The sequence below is a fragment of the Equus asinus genome, chromosome 4, assembly GCF_041296235.1.
Source record: "Equus asinus isolate D_3611 breed Donkey chromosome 4, EquAss-T2T_v2, whole genome shotgun sequence".
NCBI lineage: Eukaryota > Metazoa > Chordata > Mammalia > Perissodactyla > Equidae > Equus > Equus asinus.
In genome coordinates, this window is record NC_091793.1 from 70,894,015 (window position 1) to 70,920,614 (window position 26,600).

Below are 26,600 nucleotides of genomic sequence, written 5' to 3' on the forward strand. Positions count from 1 at the left end.
AAACCCGCCCAGGGCCTGCACACGCCTTCTTGCTGCTTCTTAAACAAGCCAGCCTCCTCCCGTCTGGGCCTGGGCCATGGCTCCGCCTCTGCCCTGGGCTCCTCGGAGCTCCACGTGGCATCCCGTCCCTACTCCAGGAAGCAAGGTGGCCACCCCCTGCCCCTCCACCCTGCTCTGCCCTGCTACCCTGCTCTGCCCCGCCACCCTGTGTTCTTTTCCTTCCACCTCTCACCAACTGCAGCTAAATCTGCACGAATCCCCCCAGCGCCCCATTTATTATCTGTCTCCTAAGGACACTGTAAACTCCAAGATTGTACCTTTAGCACCAGGCACCATGCCTCATGCACCATAGAGCTTAAAATCTTAGGCTCTTAACATCTTAATCTTAAAAATAGGTTGACTGTGTGTGCGCCAGTGGATAAATAATGACACATCTGTGCGTGAATGAGCGCATGAACGTATGCCTGAAGAAATGAAGCATGGATCCTGGTGAGCAGGGAGGAAAGGACACGAGGCTCTTCTTTCAGGACCTCTGAGTAGTTGTCACTGTCTTTACTTTTATTTTCCTGGGATTCCGAGTTGGAGCATCCCGTGATCCTGACTTCATTTCTCCTTGTTGGTCTTCCTGCTGCTCACTGCTTACAGCAGCAGGGACTTGTTGCTTCAATTTTAAAAATCTGGGGTAAAAGACGACAAATTTGCTTGGCTGTTGTCCGGGAGGTCGTCCGAAAGACCAGATGAATCTCAGAACTCATAATTCTCAAAATTAATTAAACCCTCCTTCCCAATTATGAGCGAATTAAGTTGGTCGCTTTTGAGGCGAACAGGGCAGGAATCTGGGTCGCGCTCCCGGCCGGTCTGGGGCTGCGTGGGTGACTGTCTCTGTCTTCTCCTTCAGGGCTGCCACCTGGGACTATGAGCCGCTAAGATGGAGACGTCCGCTTCCGCTGCTGCCTCAGAGAAGAAGGAAGCCAAAAGTGGGATCCTGGAGGCTGCCGCTTTCCCCGACCCGGCCAGGAAGGCCTCGGCTCTAGCGGTGGCCACAGCGGCCGCGGCGGCGGTCGCTGCCCAAGGAGGTACTCGCTGTTCTGCGCCTGTGCCGGCAGGAGGGGTGTTTTTCATTAGCCTATTAGCATTTAATTAGCCTGGTGGCCGATGTCATCAGGCAGGCATGCTGGGTTTATGGAGGGCGGAGAGGAGGGCCTCCTGCTTCTGGGGATCCCAGGCACTGTGCTGGTCGCCTGTAGGTTTTCTCGGAGGTCTGGCCACCCCAAATCTGGGGGGCCGGGCTGTCATCTCAGACTCTGGCGGGCAGGGGCTGGGGGTCTGAGAATGGGGAGAGGGAGCGGAAGGGAGGCGCTGTGGCTGCTGGGCGGCCCTGGGCTGCATTCAGTTGGCACATTCGAGATGGGCCAGCTATGCCGCTTCTTGTCTCTGGCCCGCCAAGGTCTATTTTGGAAAGTAATTGTCTCTCGATCCTTCTGGCTGTAATTAGAGGGTCAGGTATGGAACTTAGTATCCTTAGGTGAATTTCTGGCCAAGTTAATTATAACAGAAGGACTACACGAGCCACAGCCTCTCATTTTACTGCCCCGAAGAGAAATACTCTGGTTTCCACTGGTCCTTGCCAGCATCCCGTTGGGAAAGTTTGGCGGGAAGGCGAGACCTCCCGTGTGTCTGCGCAGTCCATCTGGAGGCCGCAGAACTATTTCTGTCTCCAAGGAATGGAGAGACTTAGATTTCTTGTCATTCCCTTTTTATTCAAGTGCGTTTAGTCATGCCCTGTTGCTCCCGCTGCTCAGGCACAGCCCGGAGAGCAGTGGGGAGAAGCCGCCTTCGCTGGGGTGGGTGTGCAAGGCCGGCAGTGCCTCTACCCTGTGATGCGCATACACATTTCGGGGGGCTTGTTAGGGTGCGACCCGCTTCAGCAAGTCAGGTGGGCCTGAGGTTTCTGCGTTTCTAACCAGCGCTCAGGTGACACTGGTGCTGCTAGTCCCTGGGCCATGCTGGGTGCAGCTTGGGGCCGGGGCCCAGGGAAGCGAAGATACTTGGAGCGTATAGGTGTCCCTGCTCCCAAGAGTGAACTTGAGGACCTCTGGGTTGTTGTTACCATATTTATTTTCAGGTCCCCCGTGCTGCCCAGCTGGAGGTCATTATCAGGATGTGTGGCCCGAGTCAGGAGAGGGAGATGCCAGCCCAACCTCCGTGCTCTCACAGGGAGGCGGGCCATTGGCCTCCTGACCTGGGTGATGCCCCTCGACTCCTGTCTTCTTGGAGATGGGGTCTTCAGGCCCTTCCTCCGTGAGGAGGGGCTGGTGTGGGGCGGGGGTGGAGGAAGAGCTCTTACCTGGCATGGGAGGAGCGAACCCAGGGTGGACTCCCCACGCAGGGTGGTGTCAGGGAGCCAGGAGACGAGGTGAGGGGAAGCCCAGCTGGGAGGCTGGCGGTGGCTCAGAGGCCCGGCTGCCTGTTCCCAGGGCTGGCTGTCCTGGGCCTGGCTGTGTCTGCACATGGTCTGTTCCTTCCCCCGGGTCAGGGCCCACCCTGGCCTGTGGCGATGCCTCAGGCTGTCCCTCTGTCTGACACACAGGTGCTTGGGGCTCTGAGGCCTGCTCTGTGTATCTCTGGCCTGCCCCTCAGCTCTTCCCGCCTCAGCCTGGGTCGTGCTCTCCAGAGCTGTGAGTGGATCATGAGCTGCTGCACAGCACAATTTACTGCGTGTCACAGTAGCAGAGAACAGACTTAGGCAGTAATTAGACAGTAGTTAGACAGTAATTGGGGGGAAGCCCCTCCAGCATCAGACCCAGTTGTGCAATCATGACAGATGCTTGAGGGGTTCTGGATCTAGGAGGGATGGGCAGCAGGCCTATAGCTTGGAGTACAGCAGCTCCACGGAGGCGCTCACCCCTTTCCACCCCACACCCACCCCAGGGTGCCTTCCCTGCCCACCCCTGCAGGCCCTCTTGTCTCCTCACTGCCCGACCCCAGGGGAGCTTGGCTGATGAGTTTCCGGCAGAGGATGGGTTTGCCTGTCAGCCCACCTGCCCCAGGGCAGGTGGCTTGCGGTCCTCAGAGAGGCTGGAGTCGGGTTCCGCTGCTGCTGAAGAGCCTCCTCAGGCCCCCGCTCCCTTGCCCCTCGCTGAGAGGCCTATTGGGGAAGGGCCCTCCTGGAGTCAGAGAAGAGCAGCTGTTGCTGCATGGAGCAAAGCGGAGAGCATCTTGGAGCGGGTACCCCGGTGCTGGTGGACTTTGACGACTGCGTTCTGCGGATGGGGTGAGGGAGGCCCGGTGCTGCGGCCCAGAGGGCGCTGGCCTGGTTCCTAGTTCCAGCAACATCCTGGGTCCTGGTGTGGCATCTTGTTCCCTTCTCTGGGCCCTGCTTTCCTAATCTGTGTCCTGAGGGCATTTGACAGATAGTGTCCAAAGTCTCTACGATCTTGAGACATGGGATCTTGCTTACATCTTATCCATGGTGGCGGAGGTGCTGTTAGCAAGAATCCTCAGTTACTCAGTGAAATCGAGTCCCGGAAGGCTCCAAAGAGCCTCTGACGTGCCCCTTCCTGCACGCAGGGGCGTGGAGCTGCCGACAGGTGAGGGGAATGCATGGAAGGAGATGCCAGGTGGGAGAAGGTGGTTTGCACAGGTCCCCGACACAGAGGCCCCCTCAGGGGTGGGGACGTTCTCGCACTCAGCTCTGGGTCTCGGGTCCTGGTGCTGGGCCGGGCCTGAGATGGCACCTGAGTGTGTCCTGTGCACCTGAGCAGTGTGGGGAGGGAGGGGGGGTGGGCGAGGAGCTGGGCCGAGGAGGGGTGGTTTGGTGGAGCAGCAGCATTTGCCTAGCTCCTGAGGAGGCTGGACGCCCAGCCTGCAGGCATGGGGCTGGGTGTGGACAGGCGCTGCGGACAGGCCGTCGGGCCTGCACAAAGGCCTGCGACAGGGGCAGTGCTGCCCTGCGCATCCTGGACTGGAGCAAGGGTGTAGGGAGCTGAGAACTGCTTGTTGAGGGGACCCTGTCCCTCAGCTATTTCTGGAAAAGATAGAGTGACCATCCCAGTCCAGGGAGGCTTGTCTGAGGCCTGTTTGCTGCGGCAGGAGTGTGGCTGAGCTGACTCCCCGGTTGCTGTGCAGGTGACTGCTCAGACACCTGGCTCCTCCAACGCCCGTTTATCTCTTCAAAGCCTGTGAGACTGTCCCCACGGTCTGCACCATGATCGGCACCTCACCCAGATGGGATGGCTTACACAAGCTTAGTTTTCCTGGCTTATTAAACATCTGTCAAGGGGTGGGGTGAGTCCTGTCTGAGGACGTCAGGGGCACTCTGGTGAGTAATGGGCAGTAATGACAGACGGACCAGATCCTACAAACTGGCAGCGCTGTGATTGCCCATGTCTGCGGGGTGTCCACATGTGGGGGCACCTGTATTCCAGGCCAGCTTCTGACTCCTCAGCCAACCCTCCCCGACTGCCACCAGTGCCAGGTGTTCCAGTTCCACCGCTGGAATTCTATGACTTTGGTTCTAGGAGTGAGCACACCTTTAGGCAGAAAGATTTCATTTCCACGTTATTTATAACTGAAAAATTGAGAACAGTGTTAATTGTTTAATGATAGATTGATTAATCAAACTGTGGAACATCTGTTGAATGGAACATTCTGTAGCCATTTAAAAACGTTTATCAAGACTTTATAATAATGGGGAGGGATGTGTTTATAGTAGTTATTAGTAGAGAAAAAGAGCAGGATGCAAATTCTATCTTGTGAGCACGACTTTATAAGGTAGCGAGGTTCTCTTAGCAGTGCTTGTCCAGATGTTGGAACTCAGGGTGATGTACGTGGCATGCAGGAAACTCACCCCTTTGGTTCTTAAGGACTTCAGCCTTCTAGAACTCTCTGTTACAATGCAAGTATCTTGGGAGGCAGGGGTGTGCTGCAGCCAGCCCGTGCCAGCTTGTGAGAGCTGAGTGCGTCTCCGTCTAGTTCTGCCATGTAAGACCTGAGGTTGGTAACTGAAATTGGCATGACGGGAGTATTTTCACCATGAAACTGGCAAGCTCTACAGATCGGGCTGCCTCCTCCCCTCCCCGCTGCCAGAGCCCATTGTTAGCACACGACTGATGGTATCTTAAGCCTCACCCAAGATCCTTGATAGCCACCTGATCTGAAGCCCCCTTAGGAACCAGAAAGAGAATGAGTCCAAAGCAAGGAGATAGGATGTAAGGGAGGTGGCGTCCCTGGGGGCAAAGCTTGGGAACCCAGATGGGAGCTTCTAGGTGTTCGGGAGGAGTGGCAGGCATGTCTCATTCTTGAGTGGGGCTGGAGCCTCTCCATTTCGTAGAGGAGGCGAAGATGCGGTGGCGATGGGACTTGCCCAAGGCCGCCAGCTGCTTCAGCAGAGAGCCAGGTCTGGGGCTCGGGCTCCCGCCCCTCCCATGGGGAGAGTCTCTTTCAGATGTTTACTTTTTAGATTGTGAGTTTGCACTGTTGGCAGGTGATTTGGGCCTTAGACCCCAGCCTGCTGATACTCTGGGAAGCGTCCAGTCTCTGCACTAGCCTGAGACGGGTCTCCTCGTCTGTCCCCGAGCCTCAGCTCCCTTGTCTGTCCAACGGCAGACAGCACCTGCTCTCTTCCAGACAGCCACTTCTTTGAGGTCAGTGCTGTGACTTATTTGCAAAAGTCACCTGGCTCGACTGGCCCCTGTTGCTTGACCTCCCTTAGGTCAAGCTCCACCTGCTGGGGGCTGGGTGTTTCCCTCAGAGTCGCCATCTCCCTGAGCCAGAACGGGAGGCAGAAACACCTGTGTGGAGCGGAGCAGGGCCTGTTCGAGGGAGAAGGCAGCAGGGCGGTCAGCCTGGGGGGTTCGTGGGAGCACCTGGCGGCACAGCTCCGGATAGCGGCCGGTGGGCTCTTTCCCAGTCTCTCTAGCCCTTGTGCTAACACTTTGGAGGCCGTAAAGCTTTAAAAACACATTTTGGCTCAGAGCTTTTTTTCCCTTTAATTTTTAAAATGGTGTAATTTTAAAGGCAATTTGATTCAGATGTTTCTCATTGCTTTATACCGACACTGCCCAAATGCTGTCGTATTTTCCTCCCCAACAGCGGCTTTTCTTTCCAAAAATGTTTCTGAACCCCTCTGTGTGCCTCAGTGGCGTACCAGGGGGCCCAGCCGCTCCGAGCCTCCGGGCTGGGACAATCGGGAAGGCTGGAGCCGTCAAACTCAGAGCTGGGTCTGGGTCTGATGAGCTTTGCTTGTCCCAGAGTCAGGCAGCCCGACAACTTTAGAAATCCTGTGACGTGCCTGCAGTGGCCAACACTAATGGTCACACGAAGTGCCTACTGTGTACTGGGCCAGGGTCCTCCTGGCGTGGGACCCCAGCAGCAGCAGCAGCCTTCCTGTGAACTGGGCCCTACCCCATGCAGACCTCCTGAAGCAGAGCTGCTGGGAATGGGGCCAAGCAAGTGGCTCTGATGACTGCAGCTTTGGGCCCCCGGGGTTCCAAGTGCACGAGGCGGGCGGGTGTTTCCATCTGTGAAGTGGGAATCATATGCAGAGCTGCTGGGCAGAAATGATGGGACACATATCACGTGCTCCCACCTGCCGGGCACAGGCACTTGGTGGAGAGTGGCTGCTCCTGCCACCTCTCGTCTCACAGCAGTGCCACGGAAGAGGAAGCAGCAGCCCAGACTCGGGAACCGGACCACCTGGGTGAGGCCGAGCGCCCATGCCCCGGGCGGGTCTGTGCCTCGGTTTCCTCATCTGTAAAGTGGATGTAATGGAACCTGCTTCCCAGCGTTGTGAGAATCACTCGAGTTAGCATGCTGAAGTCTTGGGCACAAAGGCGGCTCTCCGTGAGGTCCACATTAAGTATTTGCTTGGTTAACTATTGCCAGTTTTCCTTTCCTGGGTCTGCGGCCTCTGCCTGACTCAGAAAGTCTCCTCTTTGCCGGTAACTGTTGTTAGCTGACCCGTTGAGGCTGGATGGTTGGTGGGAAGCCTGGGTTTCTCTCTAGAGTGGAGAAGGGAGCCCTGGGCTGGGAATCAGACCAGGTGGCCTTAGCGGGTCCCTGGCCTCCTAACAGCTTCCTCCACTGTACACTGGAGGGGGAGACCAGACCAGAGGGTGCCAAAGCTGCCAGGCCTTAGAATCTCCTTACACCGCTGGAGTCAATACAGACTCCCAGGTTGCCCCAGACCTGCTGAAATGGACTCTCCCGGGCTGCGCCTGGGCGTGTGTGTGTCTAACAGGCTTCCCAGGTCGTTGGATGTAGTTGGTTCAAGGCATGACTAGATCCTGGAGGTGGTGAACCAGCAGTGGTTCGCACTGGCAGGGTTATTGTTAACTAGGGTTGAGCACTGTCTGACTCTCAGCACAGTGCTCCCTGACTGCAGGAGGCCTCTGTGCCACCTAAACTCACACCGGCCACCCCTTCCTCTTGTTCACTGGCCCTGTGGGCTTATTTGAAAGTTTCTTCGAGGCCCATTTTTGCTTGAGGTGAGGCGTCCACGTCTGTCCTGGAATGCTGTGCAAATATCAGAATATGGAAACGACTCAGGCGGTGACCATTCCAGCGGAGCTGCCCAGAGCCAGGAAACCCCCTGAGTCACGTGGACCTTACTGTGCCCTGTCATTGATGGATACTTCTGAGTCCCTGGTCTCTTAGCTCCCTCTCTGTGTCTGTGGCCCCCAAACCCCGGGATGCCCCTGTGGGCAGGGTATCTGGTCACCCCAGCGCCCCCAGCAAGGCAGACACCCAATAAATGATTGTGGAGGGAATGGAAGCAGACTGATGCTGTTATGGCAGGTGTGTGCCCATGGGCTGGTGCGGCCAGCTGCCTCTGAGGCCCTGAGGTCCCCTGGGACGAGGGTCATTAGGGGCTGCCTGCTCCTTGGCCCCAGCTGCCCTCCCGAGGCCCCTTGGACAGCAGGGACCTTGCTGGGTGGGCCAGCCTCCCTCACTTACCTGAGCCACTCGGCTGGGGCCACACACCTTTGCCTTGGGCCTGAGGATGCACTCAGGCATGACTAAGTGGGCAATTATTCTTATTTAAGTGATTTCCAGGATTGCCGTGGATGCTGCTTCTGAGCTTGTTTTTACGGCCCAGCCACGTGGAACACCAGTTCCCATCAGACTTTCTCCAGAAAGCAGAGCAGAACGTGCTTCTCCCTGATAGCTTCACAAACCCAGGGCATGGCCACCCAGGCGTTTTTCAGGTGCTTCTGAATGACTCTTAACAACGTCCTGTTGTGGTCTCAGGCACGAGGGTGTACTGGAGAGCCAGGGGCCTGGGGCCGAGGGTGGCAGAATGTCGGGGGAAGGATGGGGCTTGAGGCCAGTGGGGCCGGGCCTCCTCCCAGCTCTCCACGTGTTAACTGTGTGCTCTGGGGCAGATCAGACCTTCTCTGAAGGCCGTCAAGTGGAGATAATAATGGTGACTACTCTGGCTACAGTGAGGTGAAACAGGAGAGCATTTGTAGAGTGGCTAGCAGAGTGCCTGCAGAGAGCAGGACGAAGTAAATGTTAGTGATGGAAGTCTGGGTAAGCTTTTCTCTCGTGTATCACAGGCTCATGCTCGATGCTGAGCCCTCAGGCTCAGAACGCCACTCAAGACGGCTGCCGTCTAAAGTCAGAGCAGATGCCCTGCTTGCCCCTGCCACAGCAGCTGTGTTCCCTCCCCCTCCACGGCGCTCTAGGCGCAGCCCAGGGTCTGTGCTCTGGGAGCCTTCGCTGGCCCTGCCTGCCGCTCCCCTCGGTGGTGGAGGCTGGTGCACAGATGTTTGTACTTCGGACCCATGTTGCTGTGCTTTGGCTGATGCACGTCAGCTGGCAAGCTCTGTCCACGCAGAACAGAAGCATCGAGGGCATTGTGGTGGCTCCCGTTCCAGTTCGCTCCCCAGGGCCACGGCGCCCCCTGCGGACATGGCCTCAGTTCTCATGGTTCACTGTGGACGTGCAGCTTCTGCAGAGCCGGGGGAAGCTTTACAGTCATTGCCAACATAGAACTGGAAGAAGCGTTACGGAGCATCGAGTTCGAATCTGCTCATTTTACAGATGTGGAAACTGAGGCCCAGAGACAGTGAAGCATAAACGGTCACCGAGTGACTCCCTTGGGTCTGGAAACCAATTTCCCAGGAATTGCCCATGGGATGGGACACAGCTGCCCCCAAGTCCTGCTGCCCTCCTGGCCCAAACCCCCTCTTCCCAAAGTGACGGTGTTTATGTTAGAAACATTTTTCTGATGTTTGGTTTTGTCAAAACTAATTTTAGCATTTCTAAAGCTTGGTAGAAATACAGCCTCATTACTTTGATGTCAGTGCATAGTTTACTATTAGTACATTCTGGGGTTTATCATTTTAGTCATGTTTAACACGGCTGGACAGGCATGCACTATTAAATCTGGCTTATTTTACATTCCTGTCCGGAATTATTTATTTGTAACAATTTCCTCTCTATCAAAAGACACAGCTAATGCTGTGTTTTAATGTGTTATTTACACACAAAATAACCTATTTACAACTCTGCGTGCGCCAGAGGGAGAATGGATGGGCCCCAGCTTCCTGCGTTCTGCTACGTCGGAGTTTAACAATCTGGTTTGCTAATAGAACCATTTATCATGGGGGTGGGGAGGATAATTTATTTTATGTTTGTGGCCAGGTCTCACCGCCTCTGATCTTCGGAACATTTTGAAGATAATGAAGTCAGGCCTGGTGTTTGGGGTGGATGTGGGACACCTGGAGGAAGAAAGGGACCCTGGCCTTCCCGAGGTGGCCTGGGTGCCTCTGGGTTCCCTGAGCCCATATGTGCATCCCACAGATGGTTCCAGAGCATTGCTCAGAGATGCGGTGATGGCAGAGACCCTGCCTCTGCCCTCTGGGAGCTCCCAGTTGGAGGTGTCGGGGGACCGAGAGCAGAATACTACGGGGACACGTGGGAGGCCAGACATGTCCTGCCCAGGGAGCTTCATGGGGTGGCAGCGTCTGAGCTGGGCCTTTAGAGACGTGCAGAGTCTCATCAGGAGGACACACGCATGGGTGGGCATTGGGGGGCGGCAGCAGCAGAACGGCCCCTCAGGAGTGTGGGAGCTTGGGGGTCAGCGTGTTGACCACTATAGCTCCAATGTGGGGGTTGGGGTGGGGCCTGAGAGGGGCTCCAGCCTTGGAGGCAGGTGGAGCATTCAGATTCTCCCCTTCCCCGCCCCCCAGGCTTCAGGGAATCAGCTACAGAGGTTTAAGGCAGACCCCTGCCACATCAGAGAGCAGGGCAGCCTGCAGTGGGAGTGGGGCTTGGGCAGAGAGGCTGGAGGCAAGGAGTCCAGGGAGAGGTCCCGAGGTCTGGCAGCCAGGCCTGGCAGTGAGGGGCAGTGGCATCTGGGGCCCCATGGGACCGGGGAAGGAGAAGGCCTCCTGATTGCCCTAGAGTGAGGCCCAGGGGTGGCTGGGGCTCCCAGGGGGGTGTGTGGCTGCTTGACCTTGCAGGCTGAGGTCCTATGGCTCTGTCGGAGCCTCCTCTTTTATGCACACTGATGGGTAAGGAGAGAAAAGCAGTGCATTTGAACAAAGCTGCCGCCCTCTCTGAAACCCTGTGCCAGAACCAGAGGGGGCAGGTGGGGCTGGGTTGAGGGGAGGCATCCAAGAAGCAGGAGCCATAGTCCCTGTGCCCAACAGCTGTGGTCCCCATGGAGAAACCAGACACTCCCACTTGCGATGCTGATGCGGCCAGTGCCTGATGCCTGGGTGATCAGGAAGACCACAGGGAAGGAGTGCGGCCCCGAAGGGCTCTACCAGCTGAGTAGGGCCTTGGCCAGGCCCCTGCCTGCAGCCGTGCGTTCTCTCTGACCCCTTAGGATCCTACAGGGAGAAGCGCATGCTCTGCTCAGATGGTTGAGGAGAGGTTACCAAAGGGGTGTTGGCACAGGAAGCCAGGGCTTAGGGGAAGCCGCAGGGGATGGTGCACGGAGCAGCCAGCTCCCGGGTGGCCAGCGTGGCCGGGGGCGGAGGCTCAGGCTCCGACAGACGAGGTTTAAGTCCTTGCTCTGCCACTTACCAGTTGGGTATCCTTTGCTGTTCTGAACCCTAGGGTCTTCACCTTAAAAATGGACAAATGCTGGGGCTGGCCCCGTGGCCGAGTGGTTAAGTTCGCGCGCTCCGCTGCAGGCGGCCCAGTGTTTCGTTGGTTCGAATCCTGGGCGCGGACACGGCACTGCTCATCGGACCACGCTGAGGCGGCGTCCCACATGCCACAGCTAGAAGAACCCACAACGAAGAATACACAACTATGTACCGGGGGGGCTTTGGGGAGAGAAAGGAAAAAATAAAATCTTTAAAAAAAAAAAAAAAAAGGACAAATGCTTCCCTTTGGAGGGCTGGGATTGCAGATAACCAGCGCAGAGTGCTAGGATAGTACCTAGCATGTAGTAGACATTCTGTATATGGAATTGCTGCTATTAGTTTTGTTGTTATTGCTGTTACTATGATTAGTCATTCTAGAACTATTTCTGAGAGTGGCGTGTATGTTTCCAATAAATATTTGAGAGTGAGTGAATGAATGAATGAATGCACAGGTATCTGAACTGGGTCTTCACAAGGAGTAGCAGTTTGCCTGTGATGTGCAAGGAGGATTGGCTTTCTAGCTCGAAGAACAGCATGGGCAAAAGTCCTGAGGTCTGAGAATGATCCAACGTGGCTGGGGAGTGCTGGCAAGCAAGGCTGGCCCTGTCAGCCCTTGGGGAGGGGCTCCCTTCACTCTGCAGCTCCAGCGCAAGCCACTGTCTCTGGGCTGGGATGTCCTGTGAGGCCATGTCCAGAGATCTCTCCTGGGTCTGTGTCCTCTGGCTGCTAAACAGCCACGCGTGGATGCTGGAGGCCCGGCCTGGCCCTGGGTGGGCGTGGCTTGTTTGGAGCCCCCTCCAGCTTCAGCTGGCTTATCTTCCCTTTCCTCCTGGGCAGGCAGGGAGGGAGGGGGTTGGAGGGTCTCCCTCTTGAGAAACTGCCCTTGGCTCTTTTCCTGTGACTGTGGCCTGGCTGCCGTGCTCCCAGTGGGCATGGACTGCGGCCTGGGTTTGTGGGGTGGGAAGTCTGTAACCCTGACACCAGGCAGCAAGGCCTCTGGTCCGAGGAGGGTGATTTCTGCATCTGATTGTCCATCCCATTTTGAGCAGCGACAGTTGGAGGAGGGTTTGGGTTTGGTGTGGTGCTGGGCCGTGGACACCAGGCACAGGCCTTACACCTTCCTCAATCCCTGCCCTTCTGGAATTGAAGGGACGTGCAGGGAAGCATGGCAGAGCAGGTGGTCCTGCGTGGTGAGAAGATGGTCAGACCAGGAGAGCATCCCTTCCAAAGTGAGGGCCTGAAATCCACCCGTTAGCTGTCACCATGCCTCTGGGCTTGTGCAGAGGTCCACATTGTCCTTCTTCTGTCTTGGTGACTTAGGTTAGTGGGTACCAAGCTCCTCCCCAGTGACACCTGGATTCAGGAAGCCTCTGGCCAGAGAGCTGACCCACGGGAGCAGAGGCTCGGAAAGGGAGCACAAACTGCCAAGGATGCACTTTGCTGCCTCTGTGAGTTCTCAGGCTGGACGCGGGGGGGACCCCAGGGTCTACACACTGGTCACATCCCTCCTGGCTGTGCTGGGGACAAGGAAAGCAACAGGTGCCTTCAGTTAGAGGCATGCAGGTGTGGGTCCATAGCTAGGGACAAGTGTAGGCCTCATCTGTAAAATGGGCGTGATGAAGCTCACCTGCCAGCTTGTAGGAGTGAGGGTATGGCAGGTGGGCCACCAGGGGCTCCTGTCATATTCTCATTGGATAGTGGCCTCACCTACTTGAGGGGCCTGTGGCAACTCCTGGGTGGATCATTAGCAGCCAGAGCAGTGTGGAGCTGTTCAGTTGCCCATCACCCACAGCGGTACCCACATGCCGGGCCCCAGCTCTCGGCTGACTGTGGGAGGGAGAGCCCAGCAGTTCCACTCTAGGTATATGCCCAAGAGAACTGAAAACATATGTTCATAAAAAATCTTGTACCTGGATGTTAATAGCAACATTATTCATAATAGCCAAAAAATGGAAATAACCCACATGTCCATTAGCTAATGAATGGACAAACAAAATGCAGTATATCCACATATGGAATATTATTTGGCTATAAAAAGGAATGAAATACAGATACATCCTCAAAATGTATGAACCTTGATAATGTTATGCTCAGTGAAAGAAGCCAGACACAGAAGGCCACGTGTGCATGATTCCCTTTATATGAACTGTCCCCAGTAGGCAAATCCATGGAGACAGAAAATAGATTCGTGGTTACCAGGGGCTGAGGGGAGGGGGGAGCGACTGCTCATGGCTATGGAGTTCCTTTTGGGGCAATGAAATGTTCTGTGATTAGATAGTGGTGATGGTTGCACAACCCTTTGAATAAAGTAAAAACCAGTGAATTGTGTACTTTAAAAGGATGAATTTTATGGTATGTGAATTATATCTCAGATTTACAAAAGAAGGAAGGAAGGGAGAGAGGGAGTGTACGAAAGGATGAAGGGAGGGTGGGAGGGAGACGGTGAGGGAAGAAGCGAGGCAGGGCTGGGAGAGGCTGTCATCCCTCCGGCCTGTGGCACCTGGGCCTGGCCCCTTCACGCCTGGAACCCCAGCATGAGTCGCCAGGCTATGTGAGCATCGCTGCCCATCAGGGAGGCCCCGGCTTCTCCTGGCCAATGAGCAGCCTCCCCAGCCAATTCTATAGGCTCCAGGAGCTCTAAAAATAACTGGAGTGGAAGGAGGGTGTTTAATGACAAAGTAAATAATTACGTTAAGGGTGCGAGTGTAGATGGGAGCTGAGTAAATCACCGTAGCAAGAGCAGCACCTCCAGCTAACTTCCAGGCCTTTATCACCAGATACTGCCTCCCTCCAGCTCCGAACACTTGATCATGCCGGGGCTCGTGGGCTCTGCAGCAGTGGGGCTGCGGGGTCGGGTGGGGCTGAGAGAGATGGCCTGCCAGCATGCCAGGGTGGCCCCCGGCCCCACCTACTACTCCAGGGGGATGTGCCCTGGGGGTGGGAGAGGCATTGGGTCCCTGTCCTGCTGGACACGAGATGCTTTGCTGGGAAGGGCCAGGGCCTGGTGCTGCCCCCAGCCGGAGAGGGCCAGATTCTGCTGCGCTTCTGAGTGGGAGGTGCCTCAGGGGCCATCTGGTTCTCTGAGGCCCAGAGAGGGGAAATGGTCTTGCCAAGGCCACACAGTGAGCATGTGATGGATCCCAGCAAGGAGCAGATCTGGGACTCCCACGCCAGCATGCTGTCCTGCACCAGGCGGGTTGCCCAGGAGGGGTGGGCCTTAGATGCTCACTGGCGTCCCATCCCGTGCGTGGTGTCCCAGCCCCTTCAGCAGCATCTGCAGAGGGCAGTGCCAGGCAGACTGCAGCTCCCGGGGAGTGTCGGCGTCGGCCAGGGCTGGCAAGAGTAGGGTTGTGGTTGTCTAGCGCACCCTCCTGCCTCCCTGTCCTGGCCTGGGGCCCCCAATTTGCGCTGTCCCTTCATATCCTCTCTCCGTCTACACCGTGGGCTTACCCTGTGCTCAGTGAGTCTCAGCCAGTGACTCCTGCACTCCTCCTTCCTCTCCCCAGCCCCGTGCCCGCCCCTCAGGCCAGCTCTCAGCCAGAGGCCGTGGAGGATGGGCAGGCAGCCACACTTAATGCTGAGGCCCAGGAGGGACATTCGTGGTGTATGAGGATACAGGAAGAGGCCGTTCCTTGGCCTCAGAGGATGGTTCTTCCCTGATGGAAACCAAGTCGGGACGCTTGGTTGCAGGTGACAGAAACCAGCTTGGAGCCTCTGAAGCTGCATGGAGCTCTTGGCCTCCATACGGGGAAGGTGTAACTAGCTGAGCTTGAGGCTCCAATGATGTCCCCAGGACACTGTCTCCTTCTCCCGTACTCTGGGACGGCTTTCCTCTGGGTTGGGATTCGGGCGGCTTCTCCTCCCCAGGTGGTGAGAGTGGCTGCAGGTAAGCGTGGGCCTGACACCCCTGGGCTCTGATGGGAAGGGTCTCCTTTGGGGTGATTCCAGCAGGAGTCCTGGGCTTCTTCCTGTTGTCCTAGCCTGGGTCCCCTGCACCCTGTGCGCCAGTCACTGTGCCCAGGCCGCGTGTTATTACATGGATCTCGTGGACATCTGGTGGTACAAGGAGGGTCAGCTTCCCTGACCTGCAGGGACTGTGCACGGGAGGGCGGCCCCATGCGATGCCGGGCGGGCCAAATAAAACTGCCCACTTCACTGCAGCAGTTGGTGGGTAGAGTGGGAGGACTCAGGGAGGAGAGAGCAGCTGTGGACACTCGCCGGTGAGCGATGAGTGGAGTCAGAGCTCCAGCTCCAGGAGCAGCCTCCTCCTTTGGGCCACATTGGGGTGACCAGGCCTGTCCCCCTTCCCTTGTTGTCCTTTTGAGCTCCCCCTGAGGGGACACAGAGAGCTCCTGAGAAGTCCCAGTGACAGCCTGACAGCAGAAATGCCAAAAAGTTCCAGAGTGGCACCTCTAAGGAGGCTTCCTCAGAGAAGAGGGGGCATGTGGGAGAGGCCCTGAGAAGGGGACGAGAGTGGAGGCCTGGGGTGGCGTGAGGTGGCACACATGGAGTGCAGGGACCACAGCGCCTGCCTGAGAGGAGGTGTCACGTCGGGGGTGGGACGAGACATGTGTTTGGAAGGGGGGCTTTGAATGGCTACCAGGGAGCCTTGGAGTCTGGAATATGAGTAGTAGGGAGCCATCGAAGGGCTTTGAGCAGGGTAAGGACATTTAGAAGAAACTCGCTTTTTTGCTGGATTGACCTATACCCTGCGACTTGAAGTGTTCCATCCCCACAATGAAATGCAGGTCATTCCTGCTGGATTTCTTTGCTTTCCAGATCATTCTTCTTTCCTCCTTCCCTCTCTCTCTGCCTGCTTCTCTCTGTCTTTCGACAAGTGTTTATCAAGGGCCTCGTGCATGCCGGGCGAGATTCTATCACTGGGTCACGCAGAGAACACACCGGCAAGGGCCACTTCTCCTGCAACCGACAGTCCTGTTAGGGGTGAGACAGGCAGGTACCCACAGGAATGACCACACAGAGGAGATGTAAAATGAGCTCTCTGCCCTGGGCATGGGGGCGCGGTGGCGTTTCCCAGGGCTGTTGGATCCGCTGCCTCTTTCCGCCATGCTGGTCAGGCAGAGTGGAAGCCCCTTCCTCAGCTGGGGGAGAAGAGGCTGATGAGCTGCTCAGGTCGTCCTCATGCCAAGGAGCAGTGCCACCACCCGTGTGTGCCACGGCCGGGTCCTGCCATCCTGTGTCGGGAGGCGCGGCTGGAGTGGAGCCTACGGAGCCAGCCACCCCAGGTTCAGAGCTGCGGTGGTGGGAGCGGGGCGGTCCCTGAGGCCTGGTGTTTCATGGGGGGACGGCATGCCCTCCCTTGCTGGGCTGTGGGCAGGACTGAGGTGGAGGCCCCACGACAGGGCTGTCTTCACGGGGGCTCTGGATGCGCTGACTGTGGTGCAGCCATGGGGACCTCAGGCCCTGCCCTCTGTTTCTGAGGCTGTCCCCCTCAGAGTGGGCCTCTGGGGTATTTCCAGCTCTCAGGGGGCACTAGGGCACCCCTTGGTCTCTGTCTGGGGTCATCACCCTTCCCAGGCCTTCAGGCTGCTGGGATCCCCCTTCTCCTATCCCCATCCTTGACATGCAGGCCTTGTCCTCCCTCTGTTTCTGGAATGTTCCCTCCTGGACCATCCTGCTCACCTGTGTGGTTGGCCTAGCTGGGCTCTCCCCTCACCCCTACCTGTCTGTGTGTCTGTCTGTGAGTCCCTCCTCTACCTGTGTGTGACGATGAAGGTGAGAGTCCTTGTCAGCAGCAAGAGCAGGTTGAGGCTGGAAGGAGCGATGGTGGTTCCTCAGGCCCACCAGGCCCTGACCCTGGGGCGGGGGGGACACCTGGCCGTGGTGGAGCCTGTATCAGCCTTGTTCCCCTGGGGGAAGGAGACGGAGCGGGGGGTTATGGAAGTCGGCATGAGAGACCAGGGTCCTCTGACCCGTGGGGGCAATGATGCCCCAGGAGCACCGTGAGGTCCCGAGGAGGCCGATGCAGTCCCTGGGCAATGTCTGTGAGACCGTTCTGGAGAATTCTCAGCACGCCAGGGAACCCAGGTGTCAGGACTCTGCCGTGGGTGCCTGGACCTCACTAACGCTGGCTGAGTGACCTGGCGGGGCTGGGGGTCAGATGGGTTTTCTGTGCTCGCGTCCCCAAGGAGGAATCGGAAGCGTCCGGAAACTTAGAAAAATGAAACAAAACAAAACTCAGAGTCAACGTTTCCCTGTGCTGTGATCCTAGGGGCTCTGTCACTGGGGCTGAGGGGAGGGCTAGAGCGGCCTGGGAGGTTCTTCCCAGAGGAGGAGGGTGGAGACTCGCCTGTCCTGGAGCCTGCACCCCAGTGCTGGGTTGTGTCTGGGAGGGAGAGAGCCAAGCCCAGAGTCAGATTGAGCCTCTGGGCCCTGCTGGTGCTAGAACGTTCCAGCTAGGGGCTGCCGGGGGCAGATGGACCTGCTTCACTGCCAGCCACTTATCCCGCCGGTGGTCTCATGGGGACAGCTGCGTCTGCTCCTTCACCCTCCGGCGCCCCTTCTCACCCTGGCCTCACCACCTGTCTCTCCACTGCCTCTCGTTATTCCTGAGCGTAGTCCCCTCTCCCCCAGGTCACCAGGCTGTGGCAGCCCCTGGGCCACCTCGTCCTGAAAGAAGGTCACCTCCAGCCTCCTCAGCCTTGGCAAGCCAGTCACCACCAAGAACTGTAGCAGTGTCATCCGATGCGGAGACTCCGAGAGCCCCTGGGATCTGTCCCACCCAAGTGGCCCGGGAGCCGAGGTCTGAACACCAGCCCCTGTCAGCCCCTGCTCCAGGCCTGCAGTGGCACTTCCAGCCTGCTGTGCAGTTGGCCAAAGGGCTTTGGAGGCAGGGAAAACCCTGAGACAGTTAACCACAGGTGCTAGTGGTTGGAAGTTGGTAAGGACAGGGGACGTGAGGGGGTACCAATGGCGTCTGCTACACAGAGAGAGAAGTGTGGGTACTTACAGGTCATGATTTCTGGGAGTTTAGGAATCCTTTCCTGTGTCCCTGTCAGTGATTTCATCATTAGGGATGAATTCTGATGGCTTAAGAGTGTATGAGTGTGGTACGATGAATACGCCCTGGGAAGGTGGTAAACAACCTGGCTGTTGGCAGACATCAGTGCCTCAGTGGGAATGAGTTTATCAGATTCTGTATTGAGAGTAGGGTTTGATGGGGAAGAAGATAGGAGGACAGGACTGCTGCTGCTTAGAGAAAGGGCCAGAAATGGACTGAGGGTCCTGACAATCCCCTTGGTGCATCCTTGGAGACAAGCTCCTGTGTCTTGCCTTCCTGAGGACTATTAGTGCCCAAAGCCCAGAGAAGCAGGGACAGGGGGACCGGGATGGTTCTCCCAGCCTGGCCTTCTGGAATAGAGGAGACCCCAGACCCTGAGCCCCAGGGATGAGCCTGATTTATAAGCCGTCACTAAAAATATACACAGTGAAATGAAAGCTCTGCCGCGGCAGCGCGGGCTCTCACCGGCCGCTGTAAAGATAAGTAACGGCAGTTATAAGGCCGCTTCGACCCTTACCTTTGGGGCATAAAGGGGCCTGTGTGGACAGTAAGTCTTTGGAGAAATGTTGACTCGTAAAAGCATGGGGAAGCCCGGGCGAGAAGGCATCCCAGCCGGCGGCCACTTGGCCTTTATGGAGCCGCAGCCCGTCTGTAACAGGAGCCACAAATCACCGCGCCCCATCCTGAAGTTGGGGTGGGAGTGAGTTCAACCTGATGCAGCCCTCCAGACAGCCCCCCAATTCCCCTCCCGCAGCCATGGAGGGGACCATGGGTGTCTGTGGTGGCTTCCCGGCCGGCATCATGGGCTGAGTCCACGCTCTGGGCACACTCAGCCCCTGCCCGCCTCTTCGGCCGCATGGCGTCCCTCCATGTGCCCGCCATCCGTGCCTCTGCCCCTTGGGGCGGCTCTCCTTTTCCTGAATGCCCTCGTCTGCCCTTTACCAGGAGGGACCCTGCTTGTCCTTTCAGGGCCATGTGCACACGCCTCATGGTGCCCTAGACACCCAGCCCTGTACTGGGTACAGTCTGATCAGGGGTGCAGAGCCACTGTGAGTGACACACGACGGAGTTGTGACAGGACGGGCCGCGCCCAGCGGTGGGAGCCGTGGAATCTCGGGAAGGCTGCGGCCTCTGCATCCGGTGTTGGGCCAAAGTTGCTGTGGATCGATGGGATCTGCAGTGGGAGGGAAGGCTGGGCGTGACATGGAGGAGAGTGTGGACAACCCAGAACCCGTGGGGACAGTTAGGGCTCATGTCTGTCTCCCTCTGCTGCCGCCCAGCCTCACACTGGACAGACGCCGGGCAGGGAGCTGCACAGGAGCCTTCCCTGGGAGCTGTGTTTGCCGCTGGCCGGAGCTCTGGGAGCTGGAAGAGCCAGCTCTGTCTGTGGCGCCAGGGTGCCCTGAGCAGCGAACATGCCCCGAGCGGAGGGTGGGCGTACCTTCTGCCCCACCTCCACCGAGGCTTCCCCACCCTGAGCTCCCTCAAAGGTTACGGAGGACCCCACAGAACTTTTGTTTATGTGGGTTATATCTATCGGTACTTACCTTACTAGAAATTTAAAGTGATACAATTTTAAAGTATTTGAATTTTTATTCATTTGAAAATAACAGTGATGAAGCCATTATTTTATGAAAAACAACCAAATTCTTAAAATAAAAAAACTTAGTGAGAAGAATGGGAGTATACTTCATAAATTTCTTTAATTTCTGGCTTCATAGGAGACGACTCGATTCTCCTATCTGCTTTTGCATTTAGTCTCTTGCCATATGTTGTTTTAAATGAAATATGAAGAAGAAATTGGTCCTCACACAAGATAGAAAGTTAGGAAGGGATATTTTAAAAACCTTTTCAGCCAATATTCTTCTTTGATAATACACCAAAACTTTAAGTGGGTTGTTTCTTAAACGTTACTTGCCACGTGGATTCCGAAGCTGCATCAAAGACCTTGCCCTGTTCTGCCCATGAACACCGGCGGTCCGTGTTGCACTTTGAATGGATCCTTTTCGCCCGTGTGTTATTTTCTATCGCCGCACTTTGGTTGTTTGGGAATATTGGCTCACACAGCCGTGTGGATGTCGGGATGCGCAGCGAGGCAGTGAGAGGGAGACCGATCAGGTCTTGGTGTTATGATGAAATGCAGGGACTTTGCCGCTGCTCTGGACGACGACCCTGCTTACACCCTCCGTCCTCCAGGTCTCACTCGGAATCCAGATGAGGCCAACCCTGGCCGCAATCCTGCTGAGAAGGGAGTGGTGGGAAATGAAATGTCAGCGAGGCTACGTTGCCACAGCGCAGAGCCGCTCCCGCCACCCACCGCGGGTCTCTCCCTGGAGCTCCCCCTGCACCCCTGTACCCCCTGCCCTCTGGTTGCCCTCTCTCTCCTCCCCTTTGTAGCATCATCCCTGATGGGGCCGTCTGTGCTCCCTGTCCACGAGTCCACGTCTGTCAGGACCAGGTCCCAGCCCCTCGCCCAGGTGGCTCCGTGAGGTTCCGTGCTGCTCGGTCCAGTGGGTGGTCTGCACTCCTCCTCTTACAGTCTCCAGCAGTCTCCTTCCCTGGCTTCTGGACCCCGCGCCCGCTGTGTGCTCCCCTGTCCTTCCCTTCTCCCTTGACCAGAGGCCCCAGGGGTGTGTCCTCAGCTCTCTCCTCTTCTCAGTGGAGCCTCCTCCATAGGCCACCTCCTCATCTGGGGGTCAGAGGTGTCTGCCCCGTGACTCCCATGCTCATGTCATTGCCTCCAGACTGGCTCACCCGATGGCCTACCCGACAGCTCACCTGTCCTCGGACTCTGTGTATCCTGGGCTGGCTGCCTAATGCTCCTTCTCCACCTGACCCAGACCACTGGTTCCCCTCCAGGGCCTCCTCTGAGGGGACAGCATCATCAGCCCCTGACTAGGGGAAACCTAAGAGACCTAAGCCCCCAGATGGCCCGGCAGTCAGGATGCCCCAGGACCTACCGTGGCTGCACCGTCCTAAAGCCTTTGTGCCCCACTCTTACCCATGAGGCTCTGAGGAGTCCCCCAACCTGCCCACAGGTCACCATGAGCCAGGGGAAGACTAGGATTCGATGGGGTCCTGGGTACAGAGCCTGTGCTCCTCCCCTTCCCCGTGCCTTCCCAGGCATCCTGCTCTCAGTTCAAGTGACCGTTTGGCCCTGTGCCTGTGTCTCGCAAAAGCCAGAGCTGCCTGAGCCCTGGGCCCAGCCCCTTGCAGAGAGGCGGCGGGAAGAGCCAGAACACTCCAAAGAGCTCCAGCATCCATCCCCGTGGGGTGGCGGCGCCTCCTCCAAGCCTGAGGAGGTGGAGGCGGGTGACAGCACCTGCCCTGGCACTCACGGGCCTGTGTCTGATACCAGGGCTGCTTTTTGCTTTTTTTGCATTGAGATTTTTTTTTTTTTTTTTTTTCCCATCTGAGAAGAAATCTCTAAGAACACAGCCCTGCTCCCTAGCAGAGGTCAGGGTGTGTGCTGATCTTTTCAGCTGGCTGGGTCCTCAGCAGGTGCTGAAGGTCTCAGGCATTTGGGGCACACAGAGCAGGGAGCCAGGCTGGGCCCTGACGCCGGCCACCTCCTTACAGAGGGGGTGTCTGCAGGTGGGAGTGAGGCTGTCTCTTACTGCAAGACCAACAGGGTCTGCCAGCATGCTGTGTCCATCCCTCCATGCCCCCTGCTCCCTCCCTGCACCCCAACCCAAACACAAGGCCTGCGGAGCCTCCATGTTTGTCTGTGCTCCCAGGCGAGTCTCTGCAGGGGACCTCTCCCGCCTGAGTGTCTTCCTCTAGGCCCTCTGCCTCTCAAATCCCAAGGCTCCTTCAAGGCGGAATTCAATTAGTCAGTTCTGTTTCATTCAAAAAGCATTTGGATGTTTATGGAAGGCCTACTGGGTAGCATGTTGCCAAGCCCACCCGGCTGTTCAGTGGCTGTTCAGACCTGACAGGAGGTGATCAGAGTGCCAGCGTGCAGCCCTGGAAAACGCTCCTGTATCCTATGTCCACCGCTGTCTTCCTCTCCCTTCACCATCCTTCTGCCAGCAGCTGAATCCCAGAGGCAGGGCCAGAGAATTCCACTATATGAGCCTTGGTCTCAGGAACAGTGCCTCAGAGGAGCTTTGCAACAGGCGGTTTCTTCATCTAGTTTCAGGCATTCACTGGTCATTGTGTCAGTCACTGTGCAAATACCCCACCATCTACGCCCCAAGGGAGCTCACCAGCCAGGAGGTTAGCGTGTCAGAATGGTTAGGGCTTTGAGAGGTCAGCTCCAGATGCTTCTTTCTGCCCCTGGAGGAGGAGAGGCAGGGAAGGCTTTCTGGAGGAGGCATGACTGAGCTGGGTCTTGAGGGATGAGTAGGAGTTCACTAGGCAGAAAGGTGGGGCATACAAACAGAACATGAGCATAAGCAGAGGGAAGGGTGGCAGTGGAGATGATGTGAATCTGGATACTGTTGATCGTTTTGCTGAGGAGACCGTCTCTAGCAACTTCTCCTGAGGCATCACACCCCAGAGAGACTGAGGTTGACAAAGGCAGGCGAAAGAAATGTCCAGGGGGTCCCTTTTGCCTTCTGTCTGGTTTTCTCAGCTGAGTCTGAGTTCCCGGCTCTCTTAGAATCAGGGCGGTGGAATGAGGGAGGAACCGTTTCTCTTCCCCTCACCCGCCCAGGCCCCGCTGTCTCCTCTAAGCTGAACTCTCAGCTGTTGCCCTCAGATTTGCTGAATTCACAGCGATTCGGCTCCGGGGCCCCTGTTAGGGGCACTGTGAGTTCTCCTCCCAGTTGGACGCCCTGGAAGCCGAGAGGGTTAACCCACCAAGCCAGCTGGTGAGCATTAGTCCCCTCTCCAGGCGCTAACGTCAGAGGCTGATGCCGGGGAAAGAAGCTGGTGGCAGAGAAGACCCAGGGCTGCCTGCCGCTCTCCCCCGGGCGGGCTCCTGGCCTGGAACTGCGCCCTGCAACCCCAGGGAGGCTGGCTGTGGGCGTGTGGGCCTCCGATGACCCGTGGGACGTCAGCGGGCCATCGTCTACGCGCGCTGTGTGTGCCTGCCGTTCTTCTTGTGAGTTCGCCTGCCGCGGGGGCAAAAACTTCCGTGGAGAAGGAAAGGGAGTGGGTGCAGGAGACAGTGGCTTCTCTCCCAGTGGGGAGGGACTGACCTTTCCTTAGACACACGCTCAGGTGTCCCTCGCCCAGGGGCCTGTGCCATCTACGCGGCGGAGCGGGCAGGGAGCATGGGGCGTGGAGGAGGAGCCCCGGCCGACCCTGGTGTGCAGTCCCGAGCGAGCGGCCGAAGGAGCAATTTGCTGAGGTGGCTTAAGTGCATGTTTTCTCAATCTGTCTGTGACCAGGAGGCCTTTCGAAGGGGTTGCCATGTGCAGACTCATGGACTGGTGTGTGGCCTCGCTGTGGTTTCAGATGCCTTGCCAAGAGGCAGGAGCAGCCCCCTCCTGGGAAACGGGAAAAGTGTGTGCGGGGCCCAGCACAGCAGCCTGGGCCGGCTGCTCCTTCCCGCCTGGCAGCTGGGCTCGGTGTGGCTGGCCGGCGTTCCCGGGGACGCCTGTGCCGGGGAGGTTTTGAAGGCTGCAAAGGTGCCCACGGCCTGGTGATTAACTGGCTCCTGGACTTCATGGATCGAGTTTGCTAGACTTGGTGTGTGATGTATTTTCCTGTTTTGACTGCATGATGGGAGAAAAATGTCCAAATTAGGGATGGGCCCGTGGCTCAGCCAAGCAGCATAATGAGTGAACTTCCACTGTGGAAGAAACCAGCAGATCCCACAGACTTTTAGGGCGACTGAGAGGGAATCTCAGCTTTGGGGATGGTGTTTGTTGTTGCTTTGGCCTAGGCTGTCAGACCCGCGGAGGGGCTGGTAAACAGCATCTGGCAGGCATCTGACCCCCGGGCCCAGCCTCACAGGCATGTTGGGGTCCCCGGGACACCTGGCTGAGAGGTAGATGTGAGGGTGAGGAGGAGAAGGCGCCTGGCCCACCCCACTTCTTTGGCCCCTCCTTCATTAAGGGATGGGGGACTGACAATCACAGCTACTTGGAAAGACCCTTTTTTCTGCTTTGCCCCAACCAGCCCTGTACGAGGTTCCTCAAGTCTGTGCTGAGACCCCAGGGGCAGATGCAGTCCCCTTTTACAGATGGGGGAGCCGAGGCTCTTACTGTTAGGTGGCCTCCCCAGCTGGACTGCAGTGGGGTGGGTCACGTGGAGCCTCCCTGGTCTCAGCAGGCCCTTTCCCCGTAGCTGGGCCACCATCCATGGTACCCCGTGGATGTCATGGCTCAGACTCCATGGGGCAGGGCAGAGAGTGGCCTTGGGGAAGCAGACTGCTGGTTGACCAGTCTTTGCTGTGTCCCACGCCTCCGACTTGGAGAGGAGGCTGCTGTGGCTCAGGCCCGGCTTAGTTCGTGTTCCCGCTCTGCCACTGGCCAGCTGCTCGGGACTTGGAGCAAGTAGCTTTGTTTCTCTGGGCCTCAGTGTCCATCTGAAAGTGCCCAGCTGGTGGGGGCAGCGATTACTACAGGCTGTTATCAGAGAAGCTCTTGGAACAGGGCCTGGCAGGAGAGATGCTCGAAGTCTGGTGTCTGGGAGCAGTCTTCCAGAGCATCACTGGTCCCCCGGCCGCACTGTGGCTGCAGTGCCCTGCACACAGCAGGCGCTCCAGGCGACACCGGGAAGCAGATGTGGACTGTAGCTCGAGGCACAGGGACAAAATGGGTTTTTGGAAAAATGTTAGCGGGCAGCCTGGTGGGCTGAGGGCTCCAGAACTTCATGTCGTCAGGTCCCCTGCCCTGAGCCTTGCCCCCATCCCAGGGACTCCTGGAGCCCACTTGCCACAAATAACACCGAGAGAGATGGTGGCATCCCCCTCCTCCGCCCCTTACTATACAGCTGAAGGTTGTAAGGACAGAAGACAAGGATGCGCCTGCAAATTACATGTTTTTTTCTGATTATTAAAGCAATCTAAAAATTTGATTAACTCAGAAAAGCACAATGAACATTATTGCATTCTTACCCAATTCTACCTCCCATCCTTCATGTGTTAGCGTATTTCTTTCCAGTTCTTTCTTTCTATGCAATCATTTCTTTTTTCAGTGTTAGGTGCAATTAAGAAAATTAAAAAAAATACCTCCTTGGGCTTTGGGAATCCAAAGCTTCAGAGGAAATGGTACTGATGCAACCAAAATAGCTAATTTCCTGTCTGATTTTATTTTAAATACATGCCAAATCCATCTTTTGCCTCTTACCCTGGCTCTTCTGCAGATACCCCCAAAACTTCCCCCTTCCCCAATGGGCATCTTCATGGAGTGGTCCAGGAGTGGCAAGCCAGAAGGGTGTGGGGGCCCTGGACAGGTGCGCACAGTCTGCACTGAGAGGCAGGTGGAGGGTGGCAGCCTGGTGTTTCCAGGGTGAGGCGGTGTCTGACATGCAGCGGGCTGCCGCTGTCTTTGGTATGCTGTTTGGTCCCTGAAATTAATGAGTTCTGCAGGGACACTCCGCAGTAGCTAAAGATCATTTACCTGAATTGCTTTTTAATTTCTGCTGTGGGAAGCTACCCCTGGCGCAGTTTAATTACATTATAATTTACAGCAATCCCAAATCTATAAATTTAGCCATAGTGGTGGGGGGAAGGGGCCGGAGCCATGTGGGGGCTGGGGGAGAGAGGACCCCCCCCCACCATCATTAAATTAGCCTCTGTTTCTGGGTGTAGGTTCTAGTGACCGGGCAATTGTGGAAGAGGCAGAGAGGGACACTTCTTGCTCAAGAGATGCCGAAGTTTGCTTTTACACTGAGGAGGGGTTGGTCCTGAGCTGACTTTTGGGAGAGGACTTGTGGGTCGTTGAGCATCCCTCTGATCTGCCTGCTTGTAGCTGTTTTGCTGTGGACTTGGGAGCACACAGAAGCGAGTGGTCCGGGGAGGTCTCTGGAACACCTGCATTGGGAGGCAGGGTCCCCCGGATTCTCTGATCACAAGACCTCCTCCACTGGGCTCTGGAGGGGAGAAATGGGCCTTAGGGAAGGGCCCAGGGAATGCTGGGGGGTGACCAAGGCCCTCCTCTGGGCTGGGAGCTGACGGAGCACATGGAAACAAAGGCCTGTGGGATTCCCACAGGAGGGACGGGGAACAGTGCCCACGGCGCAGGCTGAGGGAGGGGCTCTCCTCTCTGCGCCCGCCTTGCGCAGACCCGGCATCGGCACCCACGGCAGGATTTACACGTGTGGTGCCTCCGGGCTTTCCATTTTGCTGGGCAGTTCACTCCTTTCCTGTAAAACCACGCACAGATCAAAATATCTGTATTTTCTCTGCACAAAGGCAGTTAATTAGTGGAGTTCCATGGTGAATTTACTTTAAATAATAAAGAAAAAACAGGCTTTTCTGATTTATTGGCTACAGAAATCTAAGTGTTCATATCTTGGGTGACTTACATCGGGGTGACTTTTATTTATAACAGTGGAGTGTGTCCCATACAAAAAAGCAGTGG

At 56.8% G+C, this 26,600-nt stretch overlaps 1 protein-coding gene across 7 annotated transcripts in view; it reads left to right on the top strand.

Moving 5' to 3' along the window:
- The window catches only part of GLI2 (GLI family zinc finger 2), a 252,502-nt gene that overhangs the window by 66,189 nt on the left and 159,713 nt on the right, over nucleotides 1-26,600 (top strand). For 5 of the 7 annotated variants that reach the window (XM_070507496.1, XM_070507498.1, XM_070507495.1 and 2 more), the window contains one exon: nucleotides 899-1,076. In XM_070507496.1, coding sequence (XP_070363597.1) covers nucleotides 929-1,076 — 148 coding nt within the window. In that variant the 5' untranslated portion in view covers nucleotides 899-928. Of the gene's footprint in view, nucleotides 1-898; nucleotides 1,077-22,350; nucleotides 23,171-26,600 lie in introns of those variants that run through there. The other 2 variants (XM_070507501.1, XM_070507499.1) reach the window with 2 other exon arrangements.